The following is a 26647-nucleotide window of genomic DNA, read 5'->3' as shown; positions in this document are numbered from 1 at the left end:
TTGATACAGACTATGCAAAAAAACCCCAAAATAAACAAAGCATCTCCACAGGAAAATGTGTCATGGTGGCACATCTCCAAGTATCCAAATGTGAACATTTAACAAATACAAAAATTTTAAGGTTTATAGACATGAAACTCCTCCAGTCATTTATTCTAGTTTATAACCAGAACAATTCCATAGTGAACCTCAACATAGGACATGTATGGAAAATACTTCTACAGCTTTTCACCTATGTGACGCCTCAAGTGCCGAGTTAAATTAACTTTGTGACGAAAACATTTTCCACAGGTTACACATGAAAACGGCTTTTCACCAGTGTGAATCATCATGTGCCGAGTTAACTCCCGTTTTCCACTAAAACGTTTTCCACAGTTCACACATGAAAATGGCTTTTCACCAGTGTGAATCATCATGTGCTGAGTTAACTCCCGTTTTCGACGAAAACTTTTTCCACAGTTCACACATGAAAATGGCTTCTCACCAGTGTGAATCATCATGTGCTCAGTTACCTCCCGTTTTTGACGAAAACTTTTTCCACAGTTCACACATGAAAACGGTTTTTCACCAGTGTGAATCATCATGTGCTCAGTTACCTCCCGTTTTTGACGAAAACTTTTTCCACAGTTCACACATGAAAACGGTTTTTCACCAGTGTGAATCATCATGTGCTCAGTTACCTCCCGTTTTCGACGAAAACTTTTTCCACAGTTCACACATGAAAACAGCTTTTCACCAGTGTGAATCATCATGTGCCGAGTTAACTCCGATTTTCGACTAAAACTTTTTCCACAGTTCACACATGAAAACGGCTTTTCACCAGTGTGAATCATCATGTGCTGAGTTAACGCCTGTTTTTGTCTAAAACTTTTTCCACAGTTCACACATGAAAATGGCATTTCACCAGTGTGAATCATCATGTGCCGAGTTAACTCCGATTTTCGACTAAAACTTTTTCCACAGTTCACACATGAAAACGGCTTTTCACCAGTGTGAATCATCATGTGCTGAGTTAACGCCTGTTTTTGTCTAAAACTTTTTCCACAGTTCACACATGAAAATGGCATTTCACCAGTGTGAATCATCATGTGCCGAGTTAACTCCGATTTTCGACTAAAACTTTTTCCACAGTTCACACATGAAAACGGCTTTTCACCAGTGTGAATCATCATGTGCTCAGTTAACGCCTGTTTTTGTCTAAAACTTTTTCCACAGTTCACACATGAAAACGGCTTTTCACCAGTGTGAATCATCATGTGCTCAGTTAAATGCTCTTTTCGACGAAAACTTTTTCCACAGTTCACACATGAAAATGGCTTTTCAACAGTGTGAGTCATCATGTGCCGAGTTAACTCCTGTTTTCCACTAAAACGTTTTCCACAGTTCACACATGAAAACGGCTTTTCACCAGTGTGAATCATCATGTGCTGAGTTAAAGTCTGTTTTCGACTAAAACTTTTTCCACAGTTCACACATGAAAATGGCTTTTCACCAGTGTGAATCATCATGTGCTGAGTTAAATCCTGTTTTAGAGTAAACCTTTTTCCACAGTTCACACATGAAAACGGCTTTTCACCAGTGTGAATCATCATGTGCCGAGTTAACTCCCGTTTTCGACTAAAACTTTTTCCACAGTTCACACATGAAAATGGCTTTTCACCTGTGTGAATCATCATGTGCTGAGTTAAATGCGGTTTTCGACGAAAACTTTTTCCACAGTTCACACATGAAAACGGCTTTTCACCTGTGTGAATCATCATGTGCCGAGTTAAATCCTGTTTTACAGTAAAACTTCTTCCACAGTTCACACATGAAAACGGCTTTTCAGCAGTGTGAATCATCATGTGCTGAGTGAAATGCGGATTTTGACTAAAACTTTTTCCACAGTTCACACATGAAAACGGCTTTTCACCAGAGTGAGTTCTCATGTGAGGCTCAAAAGCAGATTTGAAAGTGAAACGTTTTTTACATATGGCACATAAGAAAGGCTTTCTTCTTTTCTGATTTTGGTCCTCAGAATCAGCAGCTTCCTGGAAGATGTCTTGTTTCTTGTTTGCTTCTGATTCAGTGTGGTATGTTGTCTCGGAAATAGGAACCACCATGCTGGTATCTGTCTCTTGTTTTAGCTCAAGCTGCTTATCACCCTGACTGTTGTAATCTTCTTTCTCATCCACTTTTATCTGCTGATGCTCTAGAACCTTCTGCTCTTCTTTTATCTGCTGATGCTCTAGAACCTCCTGCTCTTCTTTTATCTGCAGATTTTCAGGCCATTCCTGTTCTTGTTTCACCTGCAGAGGTTCTAACTCGTCCTTGTCCAGAGTGATGCTCCTCTCCTGGTTACATATCTGCTCCTCAGAAACGTTATGTTGCAGGCAATCTGGGCAAGAAAACACAGAAAAACAAAGAATGGTTTACTTTATTAAAGTAAATGAGAAAGGAATTTCATTTAGTAGTGAAATCACCAGATAAACTATTGTTCCCCGATTGCACTATTCTGACTGATTGCTGATTACAGATTTTAAAAAGTCTGACCTGCCGATTCCTATTTTGACCGATACATTTTTTATTTGAAATGTTGCTAAATACGGCAAGAAAGTCACTCAATTGGCAACAGTGAGGGGACTATTAACTGCAAATGTGCAGATATGACCTGGTGGGGCACTACATTATTATATTTGTTATGAAATTATGTATTGTAGGCATTATTGTTATTATTTAAGAGAACATTTTATTATTGTAAAGTTTTTTTCAAGTTATTATTATATTTTACAACTACTATTATTACTATCACTATTTCATGCTGACTATTTCACTAGTCGTGCACTGCATTGTGTCTACCCTGGCTTGAGAAGTATTCATACCCCTTGAACTTTTCCATATTTTGTCGCATTCTGACCACATACATAAATATGTTTCTCTGGAAATGTATGTTTAAGACCAACATAAAAGTAAGGTAAGGTCATTTTATTTATATAGCACATTTTCAGCAACAAGGCATTTCAATGTGCTTTGCATGAATTAGAGGAAATACAGACAAAACAACAACAACAAAAGCAAAAGAAAAACAAAAATACTCTGGAATTTATAAACTAATAGAAGTTTCTCTGGATCTCTTGATAGTTCTAACTAAAATGCTTGATTCCTGTTCTGGGTTGAGTGAAGAATAAAACAAAATGTTCCTCTGGTGGGTTGCTGGATAATAAGAATAAGTGCTCTAGAATTTATAAACTAATAGGAGTTTCTCTGGCTCTCTGGTTTGTTCTAACTAACAAGAATAAGAGTAAGTAGGACGAAATGACAACATTGGGAAGGATCTGGCACATATAGCAAGATAAGGCACAGACATGGAGTGAATGAAAGGCAGTGACAATCAAGAAGTGTGTTTATATGTTGATTTGGAGTGTGAATGCAATTAGTCTGTGAACCCTAGCTCTCCAGCTCTCCCAGGCAAACGTCTCTGATATGATGGTGTTATCTAAGAGCAAGTCCTTGGAAGTGCTCTGCTCAACAGTCGCACGGATGTCGTCAGGAAAGGAGCAAGGTGGGAAGGAGTATAAGCCAAAGATGGGTAGGGAGGGCGCAAAGAAAAAAAGTGTAAGGCTTCACCGAGAACCAGAGTGCTTGTTTACAACTGTGAAGTAACGCTGACCTTGTGAACTTTCACTGAGACATTCTAACACAAGGGCATCAAACTCATTTCATTTTGGGCCATATTAAAAATCTGAATGTGGGACGTACTGTGGTGGTACAGGGCGGTAGCAAGCCCCACATTTGGAGGCCTTAGTTGATCAAATTTTCTCCAAGAGAAAACTGGGCGCAGGAGACACTCTGTTGTTTTATAACAGCTTGATATAGAGGATACTCATGGTTGTCCATAATGTTCTTTATGTGATGAAGAATTCTTTGCACTGTAATTTTCAGAGGGTCCAGAGTATCTGGCTTGTTAGCCAATTTCGATCAATGGAAGAGATGGTCTGAACATCCTCCTTCTATTCCCTCAGTTTTGGTCCTTTATCTGGCTCTCTGTCTCCCTCTGGACACAACCAGAGGGATACACCCTGGATTTATTCATGATAACAGGATTTCTGCTGTTTGGAGCTTGCAAATAACTGGCTTATCCAGAAATTAATGACGGACTTGACCAAACTAGTGAACACTCAGACTATTGGTGTGGACAGAGACACAAGTTGGATGTGAGTCTTGCTGAGACTCGCAGCCCAGCTGAGGACTCAAACTCCCTAATGGAATGGAATCGATCTTGAAGACGTTGCCTGACCTAAGACATTCTATATCTGAATGGGCTTTTCCCGTGTTGCCTTGGAAGGGCTGCATTTTTCCAATCTCCTTGAAGATATGTAAACATAACGCTCCTTCCCACCTCACCCCCTCCTGTTATCCATGCAGCTGTGGAGCTGAGCGCTCCCAAGGACATTCTTTGATAACATCTGATCTGACTTCTGCCGGGAGGCTGAGCAACGTAGTTTCATGGCCCTGTGATGTCACCGCCTTCACTCATGTCTTTGTTTTGTCTGAATGTTGCCATGTGCCCTAATGTGTCCTTTTCTCTTTTTATTTTATTTTGTCAGAAACTGTGGAGTACTCACTTTTAACCCAGAAGAGGAATTTGAACAAACTTGGAATCCAGAAAAACTACCTTAGCAACTACTTTTTAGAGTCCTATTCTTGCAAACCAGAAAATTAATTAGACCAGCGCATACTTACTTACTTATACTAATCTGCCAACCCTTAACAGGAGTATCTGGTTTATTTACTTTGGATCAACATTTTTAGGTTTTTCTTCGTTTGCTCTGTCTTTTGGTTTGTTATTTTGTTTGTATTTCCTTTTAAATTCCTGTAAAGCACTTTGTATTGCCTTGTTGCTTAAAATGTGGCTAATTGCTGAAAATGAGTGAGGAGAAGAACACAGGGGAACAGGAAGTACTGAAGAATAACTTGAAGAGTAATAACTAAGAAATAAACACAACTGGAAACACTAGTTGTGGACTGTCACAAGGAAAACAAGAACGAGAGATCCAGTCAAAATAAGTAATATTAAATAATGAAACTAGAATAACCATTAAGGGCTAAACTACAGTGAACTAGGACATAATTGTTAAACAGAAAAAACACAAAATGAAACAAAATCCTAACAGAGGGTCCATTTTGTGTAAGTATAGAGACTGGTACAGGACCAGCATGCACTGGGTTTTCACCAGAGCAGGAGAGGAAACTATGGAAAATTTGATCTTTATTATTTGCTAACGGAAAAAACAACATTAAAACAATCTTCATGTTTTTTTGCACATTAAACTTCTTTTTAAAACGTACGAAGCATCACCTCAATGCAGCAGTGGTTTGTTGATTGGGCTTTTCTAACATATTTGCTTTGACAAACAGTCGCTACTACAATTTATTTATTACAAATTAAAGGAGGAAAGCCGTAAAAAAGGTGATTTTTTTCTCTACATCAATAAGCCATTCTCACAGCGTAGTTGTGATGTTTCCGTTCATTTATCTGATATCAAAACATTCATACAGGAGGGGAACAGTTGCTAAAATGATCCTCATACACAAAGCTTCATACATTTAGACCTTAACCTGCATCCAAACGCTGGTGGTTCCTACCTATTCGGTGTAAGATTATCTGGGGCCTCCGGGAGAAATCCAGCAGTCTGCGATGATCATCCATCTCTTCCTCCGACTTGACGATGATTTCTTTAAACTCTGTCGATGTTTCTTCAGCAGGATTAACTGATCATTGAGAAACTCGTTTAGACAAAACTCTCAACAGCTCAGCAACTTCTTATTTGCGCCATCTTGTTGTTCTTCCTCCTATTCTTCTTCTTTGGGATTTTATGACTGTCGGCATTCACATTGTTGCATTACCGCCCCCTTCTGGATAATAGGAGCGGGTGACGTGTCTTGGCCAAGGACCATCTACTGGGATGAAACATAAGGCGGTAAACATGCTAAAGAAAAACTCAAAACTTTTAAATGAAACATTACATTTAATTAGCTTCTAAGACATTAGTATAACTTAGATCTATCTAAATACACATAAACCATTTCAATGTAAAAAGACAGTAAAATGTAAGAGAAAACAGCTCAGCAGGAAAGACCAAAATATTATTACAATTAAGTTGAGAGAAACGGCAAATTATTGTGGTTAAGGTGTCGACGCCTCAAGGCTGCAGGTGTTCCATCTGTGACCTATTTGTCAGAAACTGCCTGAACTTCTTGTCTTTTTCTATTCTTGTATGTTCAAGGAACTCAGCCATAGGCTGTGTGGTCAACTCTGTATAAGAGGAAGCCCTGAGCGACAGAGAACTCAGAGACTCCTTTGACACTCGTGTGTGTTCACTCTTGACGCTCACTGTGTGTTAATGGGATTTTCTCCAATTGCAATTGCTGTAATAAACTTGTACTTTTGCTCTGATGTCTGCCTCCTAGATTGATGTTGCTTTAACAACCCCTTGAACTTTTCCATATTTTGTCACATAATAAATGCATACGTAAATATATTACATTGGAATTTTATGTGAATAAGCAACATAAAGTGGGATACAATTGTGAAGTAATACTGATCATGTGAACTTTGACTGGGCCATTCTAACACATGAATATGTTTTGTTTTAAACCATCGCATTGTAGCCCTGACTTCATGTTTAGGGTGGTTGTCGAGCTGGAAGGTGAACCTCCGCTCTGCTGTATTTTTTCCGTTTTCAAATGTCACTCTCTGTAGTTATAAAGAGGGAAAAGACATGAATAAAAAAAAGCGCAACGGAGGTCAGTGGCTCCCAGGCGCGTGCAGAGGGGGGGCTTTGGGGGCCTTGAGTCCCTGCCCCTTTTATCCTTGATGCCCGTAGTGCCCTTTTTGAGTTTTTTTTTATTATTATTATTCTTTAATCTGTATGTCAGAAGGCCTGTTTGCGCCCCTAAGCAATAATATTTAGCTAAGTATAATAATTTAGTAAAAATAAACTAGTCTGGCTGCCCTCAGTCTAATAATGACTCTCAGAGCCTCCATGTTGTTCAGACTCCGGGTCCATGGTGAGGAGGAGGCAGATCTGTGTCCTCTAACTATCAAATTATGGGCAAGAATATTTTTTCATACACTGGTTTGTGAATTAAAATGTAGGTCTGATGTTGACGTTAGAAAAACTGTTTCTATTTATATTTTTATAATCGTCCTTGTAATAGCGGGACAAAACCCGCCTCGCCCCTAAACTCAGAAATGCTGCAGAGAAACTTCTGACTTTAACTTCATCATTCTGCTCAAGGCCCGGTTCGCTACAGGCAGCTTGAGTCGGTCCACCGACAGATAGAAAGAATGTCTGTCTTTATATCAGACATCCTGGTATAAGACATGGTACTGCGAGTGTTACCGCAATACACGACGCAGCTCACAGCCCCGGTACCACCTGGTACCACCCGGTACCACCCGCTGACTGTTCGCTCTGCTTCTCCTTAACGTTTCTACCAAGTGGGTTAAAGTCGCTGCTGACGGGATCTGGGCTGGAGGTTCGTGGCTGTAAATAGAACTTATTGCAGAACCTCAAGTGTTAAAGGAAGATTAGGCCCATTTAGAGTTCATAAAATAAACATCAGAGAAAATATTGTAGCAATAATTAGAACCGCAGCAAAAAGCCAAACATGCCACAATGAAATGAACCAAAATGTCTCCAAAGCATCGGGGGACTGACATGGGGGCCACCTGGGGGATTCCAGGTAGATTCCAGGTAGATTCCTGGTAGATTCCAGGTAGATTCAAGAGATGCGCATCGCAGCAGCTGTTCCTCCAGGGCCGGCCCAAGGTAATATGGGGCCTTAGACAGAACCCTCCTCCCTCCGGAACCCGTCCTACTAAGAGCCTCAGCATCACTAACATGTTTAAATATAGATAAGGTGAATCTGTGAGAGGGAGACCAGGTTTATTGGCAGAGTTTAAAATCAATCACTGATTATTGGTTATTTGCTGTGATGTATTTGTGAACAAACCCAATTCAAACACAAAGATTACACCATATTGTAGCCATGGTAACACAACAATCAAACTATCAAGATGATTCTTTAAACTTTTAAAAAGTAAATTTCCTAATTAAATCCTAAATGTGCAATTTATTTTTCTCAGCTGAAAGCTTTAAATAAAATATAATAACATTGTCATTCTCTATAAATGATGCTACAGGTTTAGATCTGCGGTCTGTTACAATTAAACCATTTCTAGGGGCCGCTGAGTGTCTGGAGACCCCTGACTGTCTGGAGGCCCCTGAATTTCTGGAGGCCCCTGAGTGTCTGGAGGCCCCTGAATGTCTGGAGGCCCCTGAGTGTCTGGAGGCCGCTGAATGTCTGGAGGCCCCTGAGTTTCTGGAGGCCCCTGAGTGTCTGGAGGCCCCTGAGTGTCTGGAGGACCCTGAATTTCTGGAGGCCCCTGAGTGTCTGGAGGCCCCTGAATGTCTGGAGGCCCCTGAGTTTCTGGAGGCCCCTGAATGTCTGGAGGCCCCTGAATCAGTGTTGTATAAAGTACTGAAATCTCAGAGTCAAGTAAAAGTATAAGTACCTCTCCAAAATCATGTCTCATTTAGTTAAGAAAATTAGGTGCTTTACCTATAGCACAAGGTTAACTTAACCTGCTTTACAACTGAACCAGCTTCTTAGAATACCCTCCAGGACAGAAAATACAAAGTTTTTGTAAGCCTTAAGTTTTCCCTTCAAGTAAGGTCAGTGCTGAAAATGAGAAAAATAAATAGTACAGAAAATGCGGCCAACATGAAGACAGAGAGCTGTTACGATTACTCTACTTCACAAATCAGTGAACCAGTCAATCCTACAGTCAGTAGGTGGTGCACACAACTGGTCATTATGCAAAAGAAAAAAGAATTGGGAGGGAAATGCAGCTTATTGTCATCTCTGTAAACCTGGTTTTGAACTTGCATGCCTTTCCTATATTCGTTAAATTTAGTCTAAATTGCTATCGCTTCTTTTCCAAATTAGATCTGCCCACAGCCTGGATCATTTTAAATCGCTTCTTAAAACTCATTTTTATTCCTTGGCATTTAATTGAACTAGTGTTTTGATACTCTGTTTTTATTCATTTGTGTTATTGTCATTCTTGTGCAGCACTTTGGTGCAGTTTTATGCCTGTTTTTAAAGTGCTATATAAATAAATTTGACATTGCTTTTTTCTTATAACTCCTACCTGAGCTCCTCCCTGCTCTGCTGCCTGATCTGCTTCACTCTTCTTGCTCTCCTGTTTTATCCTAACTTTTCTGATTGCCTTCTTCTCTCTTTTTAGCTCCTCCATCCACTTTTCTAACTCGCCCATTCCTTCACTACTCATATTTTTTTGATTTGATTTTTGTTTTCTGTCGTACTTCATCCTATAACTCAGTCAGTTTTTTTGAGTGTTTAATTGGCCCTGAAAGTTATATTTTTCTATCAATTTATTTAAATTCTTTACTGAGTTAGGGTTTTGTCTTTCCATAAACTTCCAGTCCTTACACTGGAGTTTATCTTTCGGTGTTAATTGTTATTCCCTTTTCCCATTTTGAGCAATTTAGTCAATTTCGTTCCAGTCTTAAAAACACATAGGGTGGACTCTAAAAGACTGGATCAATTCTTAGCAGGACGGTGATCAATCCCCTGTTGTGGTAATTCCCTCTTCAACCTTTTCAGGTGGGAAATTCTTGCCTACATGCATCCACAAGAGGTTCACCGTTTGCACTCCTGCCGTTTGGTATGAGGACAAATACCTAGTGGTATTTAAATTCCTCCAAGTATTCTCACACTCACACACACACTTGGTATTACGGGTTTTTCAGTTTACGTGGACTCCGCCGTCCTTCTGTTACGGATTTTTCAGTCCTTCTGTTACCAATCAGTGCCTAGGATTCATGGGGTTTTACACCCCAAAGACCCTCAATCGTTCGCTCACTTTTTAATTTAAACGCTACTCACTTGTCCCCCCTTCACGGACGTCCCGTCAGCAGCTGGTTTCCAGCAGGCGGGTCGGAGACACAGTCCTGGAAAAGATGTGAGACTCCTAGGGGCCTGCCGTGGCCACGGTCTTCTGATGTCCGTCTCTCCCGCTGGAAACCGCAGGCGTATCGGACTCCGGCTTCGAAGGAGCAATTTATCCATCCATCCATCTTCTTCCGCTTATCCAGGGTCAGGTCGCGGGGGTAGCAGCTTCAGAAGGGAGGCCCAGACTTCCCTCTCCCCAGCCACTTCTTCTAGCTCTTCCGGGGGAATCCCGAGGCGTTCCCAGGCCAGCCGAGAGACATAGTCTCTCCAGCGTGTCCTGGGTCTTCCCCGGGGCCTCCTCCCGGTGGGACGTGCCCGGAACACCTCACCAGGGAGGCGTCCAGGAGGCATCCTGGCCAGATGCCTGAGCCACCTCAACTGGCTCCTCTCGATGTGAAGGAGCAGCGGCTCTACTCTGAGTCCCTCCTGGATGACTGAGCTTCTCACCCTATCTCTAAGGGAGAGCCCAGCCACCCTACGGAGAAAACCCAATTCTGCCGCTTGTATCCGCGATCTCGTTCTTTCGGTCACGACCCAAAGCTCATGACCATAGATGAGGGTGGGAACGTAGATCGACCGGTAAATCGAGAGCTTTGCTTTTTGGCTCAGCTCTCTCTTCACCACGACGGACCGGTACAGCGCCCGCTTGACTGCAGACGCTGCGCCAATCCGCCTGTCAACCTCCCGCTCCCTTCTTCCCCCATTCGTGAACAAGATCCCGAGATACTTGAACTCCTCCACTTGGGGCAGGACAAACCCCCTGACCCGGAGAAGGCACTCTACCCTTTTCCGGCTCAAAAAAATGGCCTCGGATTTGGAGGCACTGATCCTCATCCCGGCCGCTTCACACTCGGCTGCAAACCGCTCCAGCGAGAGCTGCAGATCACGATCTGATGAAGCCAAAAGGACCACATCGTCTGCAAAAAGCAGAGATGAGATCCTAGGGCCACCAAAACGGATCCCCTCAACACCTTGGCTGCGCCTAGAAATTCTGTCCATGAAAGTGATGAACAGAATCGGTGACAAAGGGCAGCCCTGGCGGAGTCCAACTCTCACCGAGAACGAGCCCGACTTACTGCCGGCAATGCGGACCAGACTCTGACACCGGTCATACAGGGACCTGACAGCCCATATCAAAGGGCCCGGTACCCCATACTCCCGGAGAACCCCCCACAGGGCTCCCCGAGGGACACGGTCGAACGCCTTCTCCAAGTCCACAAAACACATGTAGACTGGTTGGGCAAACTCCCGTGCACCCTCCAGGACCCTGCAGGGTGTAGAGCTGGTCCAGTGTTCCACGACCAGGACGAAAACCACACTGCTCTTCCTGAATCCGAGGTTCGACTGTCCGACGGATAGTTTCCAGCAGGCGGGTCGGAGACACAGTCCTGGAAAGGATCTGTGAGACTCCTAGGAGCCTGCGGTGGTCACGGTCTTCTGATGTCCGTTCCTCCCTCTGGAAGCCGCAGATTTCTGCCTCTGCTCTCAAGCTTCATCTGAGTCTTACCCTGCTTTTGTGGTCATTATTTAATGTTATTTCGAAATTAAAATATCCAGGGTGGCACCCAATACCTCAAAGTCCCTGATTGGTACATTTTGATGAAAGTTCTCCCAATTGTCTGAAATATATTTGATTTTTTTTCTTTAGTTTCTTCTTCCGGGGTCTGATTCTCTGTTTTGTCCATCTTTTCTTTGTCTTGTGGCTCAGCCTTTGAATTTTCTTCCCTGGCTTTAAGTCTGTCCATCTTTAATTTCAGTCCAGCAATTTCTTGATTGAGCTCTTTGTTCACCTTGCCAAGCCAGTACAACTGTTGTGATTTCTCTTTCATTGAATTGTTAAAAAATTTCTTATCTACCATTGTTCCCCATTATACCTTCCTATTATGGATTGACAGGGCTTTGCTTTCTGATTGTAGTTGTTCAATTGTCCCTTTAGCCTCGTCCAATTCACTATTCAAAGTGCTGAATTGTTGCTTCAAATAATCATTTGTGTTGGCCAGCCTTTCATTTTCTGCCTGCCAGTTGTTATCTTTTTTCCTGGCAGTCAGTCGCTCAATTTTCAGCCTCAGATCTTCAACAGTTTTCTGAAGCTGCTTGTTCTCTTCTGCAAGCTTCCAGCAGCTCTTCTCCAAACTTTCCACGTTCTCCAGCAATACATTTCGTCCCGCCATCGTTGAGTTTTGTTTGAGATTGAAGACTGCAAATGAATTTCTCTGTGGAACCTGGGAATACAAAGACAGGCGCCTGTGATGTCACAGACAGGATGAGTGACATCACAGCTTCACCTCAAAGCCACAAGAAGTCTGTTGGGTGAGGGGGAGGGAGAGGGGGGTGGATGTTGTTTTTTTTTTAAACTTTATTCGCAGACACACTGTATAACGACAGAGTTATGCCTCATTTCTTCTGCCTCAAGAAAAAACAAATACAGATAAACATATTCAAGATAAAGAAAAAGCTAAGGGTTCATTTAAAGCAATACAGATTTCAATTGTTTTATTTTCTGTAGCTCTTTTTCTGTCATCTTCATGTCGAATCTTCACATTCAAAGACAAACTCCCAGGATTTTCTGGTTTTTATTCATTTTTATTTTTCACAGATTGTGAGAACATCCCACCTTTAAATGGCTTGTTTTCCGGTAGAGAAGAGACATTAAAAAAAATTAAAGATAGGCAAAAAGATTCTATGAAACAGTGTCATTGTTTTTATTGTTTTATACTTGTGCATATGTATTAATTGTTTTTATCTTGTAACCAGGTTGCTATGTATTGCAAATTTTTTGCTCAGGTCCCTCTTGAAAATGAGATCTAGATCTCAACGGGTTTTACCTGGTTAAATAAAGGAATATGAATTACACCCATTGAGTAAATATGAATGCAGCAGCGCCCTCTGCTGTTTGACAAAGGTTAAAAAAAAACTAAAAAAACTACTTGCCGCATGTTTACGTTTATTAAGTGTTATGTCACCGAATATCTTACAAAACTCAAACTCTTATGCATCACTTTCAGTGTTGTATAAAGTACTGAAATCTCAGAGTCAAGTAAAAGTATAAGTACCTCTCCAAAATACGACTTTGGTAAAAGTCCAAGTCACTGACTGAAATGTTGCTTGAGTTAAAGTCTTAAAGTATCTGAAACTTCTTGTACTTAAGTATGGAAATTACTGTAAAAATGGATGTACTCAAGTAATGTAATGAAAAGTACAAGTCAAAAGTAAAACAAGGCAAATGCAGTTTGAATGACATTTTTTATATTTTGGTAAACTTGTCAAATACACTTAAAATAATGTACCCAAACAAGTGCAGGTAAAATTAAACCTGCTAATAAATTGTTCCAGTTTTAAAGAGTAGCACATGTTAATGGTTTGTGGTTTTGAACTTGCATGCCTTTCCTATATTCGTTAAATTTAGTCTAAATTGCTATCGCTATGGCTTCTGTCCCCCCTTGAACAGAGGAGTCTAGGTAGCCTGCTACAGTCAACATTAGGCCTCAGCTAAATACACCACGTGTGGAACTGAAACAATGCCAAACAAAGTTCATTTATACAGGTAACATTATGCTCAAGATTTCACAATAGTGCCTAGTGACCAAGCTATAGTTACTGAAACAGGAGGATTATAACCATTTCATAAGAAGTTATCTCGATGTGTTTCTTCAAGTTGGACGGGGAGTTTTTGTAAGATAGAATTTCCACATCTTCGGGCAGGAATAACATAAACTGCATGCGGTACAACAAATCTTTAACACCCACGAAAGAGTGTATTGTGTTTAAATAAGGCCATGGGCTCTCATCACCAGCTGGTGGTTCCCCTGGAGCCGTGTCCGACGTAGTTGCAGTCGTTGTGGTCTCCGTCTCCTCCTCCATGTGGCTGCTGCTGATTGCGAGACTTGCTTTGTGTTTAATGGGAGAAGCGAAACAGGTGTAACCTATTGGAGGTGATGAAGAAGCCCAGGCAAGTAGGCTACCGACTTTGTTGCAGTCAATCAGTAGGTGGGATCAAAACACTTGCGTTTCTCTCTCTCGCTTTTTTGTAACGAGTAACTAAACCACATATTGAAAATGTATCGGAGTAAAAGTATGCGATTAAGTTCGGAAATAAAGTGAAGTAAAAGTGAAAGTCATCAAAAATTTTCATACTCGAGGAAAGTATGAAGTACTCCAAAATATACTTAAGTAAAGTAGTGAAGTATTTTTACTTCGTTACTATACAACACTGCCCTGAATGGCCCCTACCAGCAGCTACTGAATTTTCTTTGCCTTGATATCTCAGTCCTATAATTCTAGGTCTCAGAGTTGCTAACATCAAACTATTATATAGAGTTAACCCCTTTGAGCTTTTTGGATCTATAAATCAGTCTGCAGCCAGGTTGTTCTAGAGGTTAAATAGATATTATTAGGGCTTCATTAGTAAAATGGCAGCAAATGAGCTTATTTCATAACTTTATAACCTTTGACCTTCTCTCCTCTGGTCTGTTTAACAGCTACAGTCTCAGATCAGCTCAGCCCTCCAGGACTGTCAGCAGCAGAAACAGAAACTTTATACCTGTTGGGGAAAATATAGACTATATTTGCTTTGCATTTCCCCGCATGATGGCAATGATATAGTAGGATCCAATTAGATTCCTGATTAATATGGGTTGTTGCTATGTTGTAGTACAGAGTTTTTGTTCAATGTGCCCCTTTTTAAAATTTGAGCCCCTGCCCCTCCAAAGGTCTCTGCACGGCCCTGCTGGCTCCATTTTCCCTCTACACAAGTATGCTGTTTTCACAATTGTGATGTTGCCGTTCATTTGCTATAAGCAAAATATTTACAGAACAGTTACTAAAACAATCCTCAAACAGAAAGGTGCAGACATTTAGACCTTAACCTGAAGCCAAACGCTGGTGGTTCCTACCTATTCGACGTTAAGATTATCTGGGGAGTCTGGGAGAAATCCAGCAGTCTGCATTGATCATCCATCTCTTCCTCCGACTTAACGGGGATTTTTTTGAAAGTCTGTGAATGTTTCTTCAGCAGCAGTTAACTGCTTGTAGATAAACTCATTTAACCTGGACTGAAGATATTTCTACAGAAACTCGTACATTCAAGTCAATGCATTATTGCATGGATAACATGATGATCACATTTAAAGATTTCTCATACACTTGTCTCTGAAAAACGTAAAATCTTTTCATAGTAATAATAGAAGACAGCTGAAGGAGAAAAGAGAAAAATACAACTAAGACAAAAGACACACCAAATAATAGGAGACAATAATAATCAACCATACTTTATTACATTTTCTATAAAGTAAAAAAGGTTTTTTTTAATTATTCATAATGCTTTTACATAGGAAGAATTAGACTGGTTAATATAATTTGAAACAAATAACAGTATCAGTTAAAATCTCATTTTACTTGCTGAACTTACTTCCTCTTTTTCCAGGAAACCTACTCTTCCTGTTTCATGACTCTCTGTCTGACTATGATTTCTTATGATTAGACAAAAAAAGTAGAATTAAAGCAAAGTTTGCAGGAGACAAAAACAACACACACAACCAGATTTATTTTATTGACATTCAAGTCTACTGTGGGGCCTAGATGTCACTTGAGTGATTCATTTTAAAGATAACTTTATTTATTATTACTGTTAAACTTAAATCTCCAGCATGGGGAAGTGGGATGAGCTCGGGTTTTCTTGACAATAGGTAGAATTAGACTGGTTAATATAATTTGAAACAAATAACAGTATCAGTTAAAATCTCATTTTACTTGAAAGTCAAACCTATCAAAGATGTTTTTTTGTTTAAAGATCATTTTGAGAATGCACAACCATTAATGAAAATTTACAGCCCATTTTATTATTGATTATAAATGTATTAAAGTAAATAACATCCACCCACCCACTCTTTCTCTGTACAGGGTAGAAGAATACAAATCAATCCCTCAAGTCCAATCATGTGAGAATGTTCTGGAAGGGAGTCCATGTCCGGTCAAACTCAGTTAATGCATGAAATAGTCAGTGGGCCCCCAAGCCTCTTCATCTATCAGCATCAGTACTGGCACTCCTCAGGGCTGTGTGCTGAGCCCTCTGCTCTTCATGTTGTACACACACAACATACAGTTTGACATAAACAGTATGTTAATACAATAACATACAGTTTATCATTATTGTTTTTTGATACAGAATATGCAAAAAAACCCCAAAATAAACAAAGCATCTCCACAGGAAAATGTGTCATGGTGGCACATCTCCAAGTATCCAAATGTGAACATTTAACAAATAGAAAAATTTTAAGGTTTATAGACATGAAACTCCTCCAGTCATTTATTCTAGTTTATAACCAGAACAATTCCATAGTGAACCTCAACATAGGACATGTATGGAAAATACTTCTACAGCTTTTCACCTATGTGACGCCTCAAGTGCTGAGTTAAAATAACTTTGTGACAAAAACATTTTCCACAGGTTACACATGAAAACGGCTTTTCACCTGTGTGAATCATCATGTGCTCAGTTACCTCCCGTTTTCGACTAAAACATTTTCCACAGTTCACACATGAAAATGGCTATTCACCAGTGTGAATCATCATGTGCTGAGTTAAATGCGGTTTTCGACGAAAACTTTTTCCACAGTTCACACATGAAAACGGTTTTTCACCAGTGTGAATCATCATGTGCTCAGTTACCTCCCGTTTTCGACGAAAACTTTTTCCACAGTTCACACATGAAAACAGCTTTTCACCACTGTCAATCATCATGTGCCGAGATAACTCCGATTTTCGACTAAAACTTTTTCCACAGTTCACACATGAAAACGGCTTTTCACCAGTGTGAATCATCATGTGCTGAGTTAACGCCTGTTTTTGTCTAAAACTTTTTCCACAGTTCACACATGAAAATGGCATTTCACCAGTGTGAATCATCATGTGCCGAGTTAACTCCGGTTTTCGACTAAAACATTTTCCACAGTTCACACATGAAAACGGCTTTTCACCAGTGTGAATCATCATGTGCTGAGTTAACGCCTGTTTTTGTCTAAAACTTTTTCCACAGTTCACACATGAAAATGGCATTTCACCAGTGTGAATCATCATGTGCCGAGTTAACTCCGATTTTCGACTAAAACTTTTTCCACAGTTCACACATGAAAACGGCTTTTCACCAGTGTGAATCATCATGTGCCGAGTTAACTCCTGTTTTCCACTAAAACGTTTTCCACAGTTCACACATGAAAACGGCTTTTCACCAGTGTGAATCATCATGTGCTCAGTTAAATGCTGTTTTCGACGAAAACTTTTTCCACAGTTCACACATGAAAATGGCTTTTCACCAGTGTGAATCATCATGTGCCGAGTTAACTCCTGTTTTCCACTAAAACGTTTTCCACAGTTCACACATGAAAACGGCTTTTCACCAGTGTGAATCATCATGTGCTGAGTTAAAGTCTGTTTTCGACTAAAACTTTTTCCACAGTTCACACATGAAAATGGCTTTTCACCAGTGTGAATCATCATGTGCTGAGTTAAATCCTGTTTTAGAGTAAACCTTTTTCCACAGTTCACACATGAAAACGGCTTTTCACCAGTGTGAATCATCATGTGCCGAGTTAACTCCCGTTTTCGACTAAAACTTTTTCCACAGTTCACACATGAAAATGGCTTTTCACCTGTGTGAATCATCATGTGCTGAGTTAAATGCGGTTTTCGACGAAAACTTATTCCACAGTTCACACATGAAAACGGCTTTTCACCTGTGTGAATCATCATGTGCCGAGTTAAATCCTGTTTTACAGTAAAACTTCTTCCACAGTTCACACATGAAAACGGCTTTTCACCAGAGTGAGTTCTCATGTGAGGCTCAAAAGCAGATTTGAAAGTGAAACGTTTTTTACATATGGCACATGAGAAAGGCTTTCTTCTTTTCTGATTTTGGTCCTCAGAATCAGCAGCTTCCTGGAAGATGTCTTGTTTCTTGTTTGCTTCTGATTCAGTGTGGTATGTTGTCTCGGAAATAGGAACCACCATGCTGGTATCTGTCTCTTGTTTTAGCTCAAGCTGCTTATCACCCTGACTGTTGTAATCTTCTTTCTCATCCACTTTTATCTGCTGATGCTCTAGAACCTTCTGCTCTTCTTTTATCTGCTGATGCTCTAGAACCTCCTGCTCTTCTTTTATCTGCAGATTTTCAGGCCATTCCTGTTCTTGTTTCACCTGCAGAGGTTCTAACTCGTCCTTGTCCAGAGTGAAACTCCTCTCCTGGTTACATATCTGCTCCTCAGAAACGTTATGTTGCAGGCAATCTGGGCAAGAAAACACAGAAAAACAAAGAATGGTTTACTTTATTAAAGTAAATGAGAAAGGAATTTCATTTAGTAGTGAAATCACCAGATAAACTATTGTTCCCCGATTGCACTATTCTGACTGATTGCTGATTACAGATTTTAAAAAGTCTGACCTGCCGATTCCTATTTTGACCGATACATTTTTTATTTGAAATGTTGCTAAATACGGCAAGAAAGTCACTCAATTGGCAACAGTGAGGGGACTATTAACTGCAAATGTGCAGATATGACCTGGTGGGGCACTACATTATTATATTTGTTATGAAATTATGTATTGTAGGCATTATTGTTATTATTTAAGAGAACATTTTATTATTGTAAAGTTTTTTTCAAGTTATTATTATATTTTACAACTACTATTATTACTATCACTATTTCATGCTGACTATTTCACTAGTCGTGCACTGCATTGTGTCTACCCTGGCTTGAGAAGTATTCATACCCCTTGAACTTTTCCATATTTTGTCGCATTCTGACCACATACATAAATATGTTTCTCTGGAAATGTATGTTTAAGACCAACATAAAAGTAAGGTAAGGTCATTTTATTTATATAGCACATTTTCAGCAACAAGGCATTTCAATGTGCTTTGCATGAATTAGAGGAAATACAGACAAAACAACAACAACAAAAGCAAAAGAAAAACAAAAATACTCTGGAATTTATAAACTAATAGAAGTTTCTCTGGATCTCTTGATAGTTCTAACTAAAAGGCTTGATTCCTGTTCTGGGTTGAGTGAAGAATAAAACAAAATGTTCCTCTGGTGGGTTGCTGGATAATAAGAATAAGTGCTCTAGAATTTATAAACTAATAGGAGTTTCTCTGGCTCTCTGGTTTGTTCTAACTAACAAGAATAAGAGTAAGTAGGACGAAATGACAACATTGGGAAGGATCTGGCACATATAGCAAGATAAGGCACAGACATGGAGTGAATGAAAGGCAGTGACAATCAAGAAGTGTGTTTATATGTTGATTTGGAGTGTGAATGCAATTAGTCTGTGAACCCTAGCTCTCCAGCTCTCCCAGGCAAACGTCTCTGATATGATGGTGTTATCTAAGAGCAAGTCCTTGGAAGTGCTCTGCTCAACAGTCGCACGGATGTCGTCAGGAAAGGAGCAAGGTGGGAAGGAGCAAGGTGGGAAGGAGCACACGGCAAAGATGGGTAGGGAGGGCGCAAAGAAAAAAAGTGTAAGGTTTCACCGAGAACCAGAGTGCTTGTTTACAACTGTGAAGTAACACTGACCTTGTGTACTTTCACTGAGACATTTTAACACAAGGGCATCAACCTCATTTCGTTTTGGGTCATATTAAAAATCTGAATGTGGGACGTACTGTGGTGGCGCAGGGAGGTAGCAAGCCCCACGTTTGGAGGCCTTAGTTGATCAAATTTTCTACAAGAGAAAACTGGGTGCAGGAGACACTCTGTTGTTTTATAACAGCTTGATATAGAGGATGCTCATGGTTGTCCATAATGTTCTTTGTGTGATGAAGAATTCTTTGCACTGTAATTTTCAGAGGGTCCAGAGTATCTGGCTTGTTAGCCAATTTCGATCAATGGAAGAGATAGTCTGAACATCCTCCTTCTATTCCCTCAGTTTTGGTCCTTTATCTGGCTCTCTGTCTCCCTCTGGACACAACCAGAGGGATACACCCTGGATTTATTCATGATAACAGGATTTCTGCTGTTTGGAGCTTGCAAATAACTGGCTTATCCACAAATTAATGACGGACTTGACCAAACTAGTGAACACTCAGAATATTGGTGTGGACAGACACAAGTTGGATGTGAGTCTTGCTGAGACTCGCAGCCCAGCTGAGGACTCAAACTCCCTAACGGAATGGAATCGATCTTGAAGACGTTGCCTGACCTAAGACATTCTATATCTGAATGGGCTTTTCCCGTGTTGCCTTGGAAGGGCTGCATATTTCCAATCTCCTTGAAGATATGTAAACATAACGCTGCTTCCCACCTCACCCCCTCCTGTTATCCATGCAGCTGTGGAGCTGAGCCCTCCCAAGGACATTCTTTGATAACATCTTATCAGACCTCTGCCGGGAGGCTGAGCAATGTGGTTTCATGGCCCTGTGATGTCACCGCCTTCACTCATGTCTTTGTTTTGTCCTTTGTTTTGTCTGAATGTTGCCATGTGCCCTAATGTGTCCTTTTCTCTTTTTATTTTATTTTGTCAGAAACTGTGGAGTACTCACTTTTAACCCAGAAAAGGAATTTGAAAAAACTTGGAATCCAGAAAAGCTACCTTAGCAACTACTTTTTAGAGTCCTATTCTTGCAAACCAGAAAATTAATTAGACCAGCGCATACTTACTTACTTATACTTATCTGCCAACCCTTAATAGGAGTATCTGGTTTATGTACTTTGGATCAACATTTTAAGGTTTTTCTTCGTTTGCTCTTTCTTTTGGTTTGTTATTTTGTTTGTATTTCCTTTTAAATTCATATAAAGCACTATGTATTGCCTTGTTGCTTAAAATGTGGCTTGTTGCTGAAAATGAGTGAGAAGAACAGAGGGGAACAGGAAATACTGAAGAATAACTTGAAGAGTAATAACTAAGAAATAAACACAACTGGAAACACTAGTTGTGGACTGTCACAAGGAAAACAAGAACGAGAGATCCAGCCAAAATAAGTAACATTAAATAATGAAACTAGAATAACCATTAAGGGCTAAACTACAGTGAACTAGGACATAATTGTTAAACAGAAAAAACACAAAATGAAACAAAATAATAACAGAGGGTCAGTTCTGGACAGTTCAAAAAGGGGGGACCTGAGGGTGTGCTCCAATTATAGAGGGGTCACACTCTTAAGCCTCCCTGGCAAGGTCTATTCGGGGGTCATGGAGAGGAGGGTCCGTCGGATAGTCGAACCTCAGATTCAGGAAGAGCAGTGTGGTTTTCGTCCTGGTCGTGGAACACTGGACCAGCTCTACACCCTGCAGGGTCCTGGAGGGTGCATGGGAGTTCGCCCAGCTAGTCTACATGTGTTTTGTGGACTTGGAGAAGGCGTTCGACCGTGTCCCTCGGGGAGCCCTGTGGGGGGTTCTCCGGGAGTATGGGGTACCGGGCCCTTTGATACGGGCTGTCAGGTCCCTGTATGACCGGTGTCAGAGTCTGGTCCGCATTGCCGGCAGTAAGTCGGGCTCGTTTCCGGTGAGAGTTGGACTCCGCCAGGGCTGCCCTTTGTCACCGATTCTGTTCATCACTTTCATGGACAGAATTTCTAGGCGCAGCCAAGGTGTTAAGGGGATCCGTTTTGGTGGCCTTAGGATCTCATCTCTGCTTTTTGCGGACGATGTGATCCTTTTGGCTTCATCAGATCGTGATCTGCAGCTCTCGCTGGAGCGGTTCCCACCCTCATCTATGGTCATGAGCTTTGGGTCATGACCGAAAGAACGAGATCGCGGATACAAGCGGCAGAAATGGGTTTTCTCCGTAGGGTGGCTGGGCTCTCCCTTAGAGACAGGGTGAGAAGCTCAGTCATCCGGGAGGGACTCAGAGTAGAGCCGCTGCTCCTTCACATCGAGAGGAGCCAGTTGAGGCTCGGGCATCTGGTCAGGATGCCTCCTGGACGCCTCCCTGGTGAGGTGTTCCGGGCACGTCCCACCGGGAGGAGGCCCCGGAGAAGACCCAGGACACGCTGGAGGGACTATGTCTCTCGGCTGGCCTGGGAACGCCTCGGGATTCCCCCGGAAGAGCTGGAAGAAGTGGCCGGGGAGAGGGAAGTCTGGGCCTCCCTTCTGAAGCTGCTACCCCCGCGACCTGACCCTGGATAAGCGGAAGAAGATGGATGGATGGATAAATTGCTCCTTCGAAGCCGGAGTCCGATACGCCTGCGGTTTCCAGCGGGAGAGATGGACATCAGAAGACCGGGGCCACGGCAGGCCCCTAGGAGTCTCACATCTTTTCCAGGACTGTGTCTCCGACCCGCCTGCTGGAAACCAGCTGCTGACGGGACGTCCGTGAAGGGGGGACAAGTGAGTAGCGTTTAAATTAAAAAGTGAGCGAACGATTGAGGGTCTTTGGGGTGTAAAACCCCATGAATCCTAGGCACTGATTGGTAACAGAAGGACTGAAAAATCCGTAACAGAAGGACGGCGGAGTCCACGTAAACTGAAAAACCCGTAATACCAAGTGTGTGTGTGAGTGTGAGAATACTTGGAGGAATTTAAATACCACTAGGTATTTGTCCTCATACCAAACGGCAGGAGTGCAAACGGTGAACCTCTGGTGGATGCATGTAGGCAAGAATTTCCCACCTGAAAAGGTTGAAGAGGGAATTACCACAACAGGGGATTGATCACCGTCCTGCTAAGAATTTATCCAGTCTTTTAGAGTCCACCCTATGTGTTTTTAAAACTGGAACGAAATTGACTAAATTGCTCAAAATGGGAAAAGGGAATAGCAAATTAACACCGAAAGATAAACTCCAGTGTAAGGACTGGAAGTTTATGGAAAGACAAAACCCTAACTCAGTAAAGAATTGAAATAAATTGATAGAAAAATATAACTTTCAGGGCCAATTAAACACTCAAAAAACTGACTGAGTTATAGGATGAAGTACGACAGAAAACAAAAATCAAATCAAAAAACTATGAGTAGTGAAGGAATGGGCGAGTTAGAAAAGTGGATGGAGGAGCTAAAAAGAGAGAAGAAGGCAATCAGAAAAGTTAGGATAAAACAGGAGAGCAAGAAGAGTGAAGCAGATCAGGCAGCAGAGCAGGGAGGAGCTCAGGTAGGAGTTATAAGAAAAAAGCTATGTCAAATTTATTTATATAGCACTTTAAAAACAGGCATAAAACTGCACCAAAGTGCTGCACAAGAATGACAATAACACAAATGAATAAAAACAGAGTATCAAAACACTAGTTCAATTAAATGCCAAGGAATAAAAATGAGTTTTAAGAAGCGATTTAAAATGATCCAGGCTGTGGGCAGATCTAATTTGGAAAAGTAGGTTGTTCCATAGAAGAGGAGCAACAACAGAAAAAGCCTGATCTCCTTTCCTCTTAAGCAACCAAATACAGAAAGAAAATAAAAAGAAGATTTTGAAGATATAGAGTATAGATAAATAAATAAATGATTTAGTAAACAAAATGAAAAATAATGAATTATCTAAAAGCTGGAAAGAAAAGTAGGTGAGAGGAAGTTCATGCAAGGAGGGAGTGAGGATTGTTTTGTGGTCTGTCTGACAGTAGAGAAGTCATGATCATCGCATAAGGCAAGATTTTGATGTAGTTTTAGTTTTCTAAATTCAGAGAACAGTTTTCTCTTTAGAGTGGCTTGTTTAAGTAAGCAAATGATTTATGAGGAATGAAATAATATGGGAAGTTAAGCGGAAGAAGATGGATGGATGGATGGATAAATAATGAAATTAGAATAACCATTAAGGGTTAAACTACAGTGAACTAGGACATAATTGTTAAACAAAAAAAACACAAAATGAAACAAAATAATAACAGAGGGTCCATTCTATGTAAGTATAGAGACTGGTACAGGACCAGCATGCACTGGGTTTTCACCAGAGCAGGAGAGGAAACAATGAAAAATGTTTTATGAGTTCAGGCACCTTTAATTTCCTCCATAAGACCAATTCGTTAAAGGAGGAAGAGCCGTAAAAAAGGTTTTTGGCTCCATTTTCTCTCTACATCAATAAGCCATTCTCACAGCGTAGTTGTGATGTTTGCGTTCATTTATCTGATATCAAAACATTCATACAGGAGGGGAACAGTTGCTAAAATGATCCTCATACACAAAGCTTCATACATTTAGACCTTAACCTGAATCCAAACGCTGCTGGTTCCTACCTATTCGGTGTAAGATTATCTGGGGCCTCCGGGAGAAATCCAGCAGTCTGCGATGATCATCCATCTCTTCCTCGGATTTGACGATGATTTCTTAAAAGTCTGTCGATGTTTCTTCAGCAGGATTAACTGATCATTGAGAAACTCGTTTAGACAAAACTCTCAACAGCTCAACAACTTCTTATTTGCGCCATCTTGTTGTTCTTCCTCCTATTCTTCTTCTTTGGGATTTTATGACTGTCGGCATTCACATTGTTGCATTACCGCCCCCTTCTGGATAATAGGAGCGGGTGACGTGTCTTGGCCAAGGACCATCTACTGGGATGAAACATAAGGCGGTAAACATGCTAAAGAAAAACTCAAAACTTTTAAATGAAACATTACATTTAATTAGTTTCTAAGACATTAGTATAACTTAGATCTATCTAAATACACATAAACCATTTCAATGTAAAAAGACAGTAAAATTTAAGAGAAAACAGCTCAGCAGGAAAGACCAAAATATTATTACAATTAAGCTGAGAGAAACGGCAAATTATTGTGGTTAAGGTGTCGACGCCTCAAGGCTGCAGGTGTTCCATCTGTGACCTATTTGTCAGAAACTGCCTGAACTTCTTGTCTTTTTCTATTCTTGTATGTTCAAGGAACTCAGCCATAGGCTGTGTGGTCAACTCTGTATAAGAGGAAGCCCTGAGCGACAGAGAACTCAGAGCCTCCATGTTGTTCAGACTCCGGGTCCATGGTGAGGAGGAGGCAGATCTGTGTCCTCTAACTATCAAATTATAGGCAAGAATATTTTTTCATACACTGGTTTGTGAATTAAAATGTAGGTCTGATGTTGACGTTAGAAAAACTGTTTCTATTTATATTTTTATAATCGTCCTTGTAATAGCAGGACAAAACCCGCCTCGCCCCTAAACTCAGAAATGCTGCAGAGAAACTTCTGACTTTAACTTCATCATTCTGCTAAAGGCCCGGTTAGCTACAGGTAGCTTGAGTCGGTCCACCGACAGATAGAAAGAATATCTGTCTTTATATCAGACATCCTGGTATAAGACATGGTACTGCGACTGTTACCGCGAGTCACGACGCAGCTCACAGCCCCGGTACCACCTGGTACCACCTGGTACCACCTGGTACCACCCGCTGACTGTTCGCTCTGCTTCTCCTTAACGTTTCTACTAGGTGGGTTAAAGCTGCTGCTGACGGGATCTGGGCTGGAGGTTCGTGGCTGTAAATAGAACTTATTGCAGAACCTCAAGTGTTAAAGGAAGATTCGGCCCATTTAGAGTTCATAAAATAAACATCAGAGAAAATATTGTAGCAATAATTAGAACCGCAGCAAAAAGCCAAACATGCCACAATGAAATGAATCAAAATGTCTCCAAAGCATCGGGGGACTGACATGGGGGCCACCTGGGGGATTCCAGGTAGATTCCAGGTAGATTCAAGAGATGCGCATCGCAGCAGCTGTTCCTCCAGGGCCGGCCCAAGGTAATATGGGGCCTTAGACAGAACCCTCCTCCCCCTGGAACCCGTCCTACTAAGAACCTCAGCATCACTAACATGTTTAAATATACAGTACGGACCAAAAGTTTGGACACCACTGTGTGTCCAAACTTTTGATCTGTACTCAAAACAGACGAAACGTTTGGACACACTTTCTCATAGAAATCAATGAGAAGGTGTGTCCAAACGTTTGGTCTGTACTGTAGATAAGGTGAATCTGTGAGAGGGAGACCAGGTTTATTGGCAGAGTTTAAAATCAATCACTGATTATTGGTTATTTGCTGTGATGTATTTGTGAACAAACCCAATTCAAACACAAAGATTACACCATATTGTAGCCATGGTAACACAACAATCAAACTATCAAGATGATTCTTTAAACTTTTAAAAAGTAAAATTCCCAATTAAATCCTAAATGTACAATTTATTTTTCTCAGCTGAAAGCTTTAAATAAAATATAATAACATTGTCATTCTCTATAAATGATGCGACAGGTTTAGATCTGTGGTCTGTGTTACAATTAAACCATTTCTAGGGACCCCTGAGTTTCTGGAGGCCCCTGAATGTCTGGGGGCCGCTGAATTTCTGGAGGCCCCTGAGTGTTTGGAGGACCCTGAGTGTCTGGAGGCCCCTGAGTGTCTGGAGGCCCCTGAATGTCTGGAGGCCCCTGAATTAGTGATTCTTAGTATTTTGCCTGCTTGTTGCATTTAGTCACACGTTGGTGTTTTGTGTTTTTGAAATGAGAAGAAGAACAGACCGTTTAGACAATTTGCATATTTAATATCTGTCTCGGGTTTTATGATGAATAGGATTTGTATATTGCTGCATTAAATACTTGTTGGCACATTAATAGGAAATAAATGACTATTTTCTTCACCTCTAGTTTAAAGGTTCTTCTGTTTTGTTTTTTTTTCTTCTGTTTTGCTAATGACTGAGAAAAAAAAATAAAAAAATAGCAAAAATCTAAAAAT

General features: G+C 40.9%; 1 protein-coding gene and 1 pseudogene across 1 annotated transcript; both read right to left on the bottom strand.

Annotated features, from left to right (window-relative positions):
* On the bottom strand, positions 1–5828 carry LOC111610422 (zinc finger protein 260-like). The gene is made up of 2 exons (XM_023344621.1): positions 5626–5828; positions 1–2377 (listed from the first exon to the last, which is right to left on the bottom strand). The coding sequence occupies exons 1-2, from the start codon at positions 5687–5689 to the stop codon at positions 219–221; spliced, it is 2223 nt and encodes a 740-aa protein (XP_023200389.1). The 5' UTR covers positions 5690–5828; the 3' UTR covers positions 1–218.
* Positions 5829–16180: 10352 nt separating this feature from the next.
* Positions 16181–26647, bottom strand: part of LOC102229045 — a 28301-nt pseudogene continuing 17834 nt past the window's right edge.

The sequence above is a fragment of the Xiphophorus maculatus genome, chromosome 13 (genome assembly GCF_002775205.1).
Source record: "Xiphophorus maculatus strain JP 163 A chromosome 13, X_maculatus-5.0-male, whole genome shotgun sequence".
Taxonomy (NCBI): Eukaryota; Metazoa; Chordata; class Actinopteri; order Cyprinodontiformes; family Poeciliidae; genus Xiphophorus; species Xiphophorus maculatus.
Note: the sequence above shows the minus strand (reverse complement) of the source record. Positions and strands in the feature narration are given on the sequence as shown.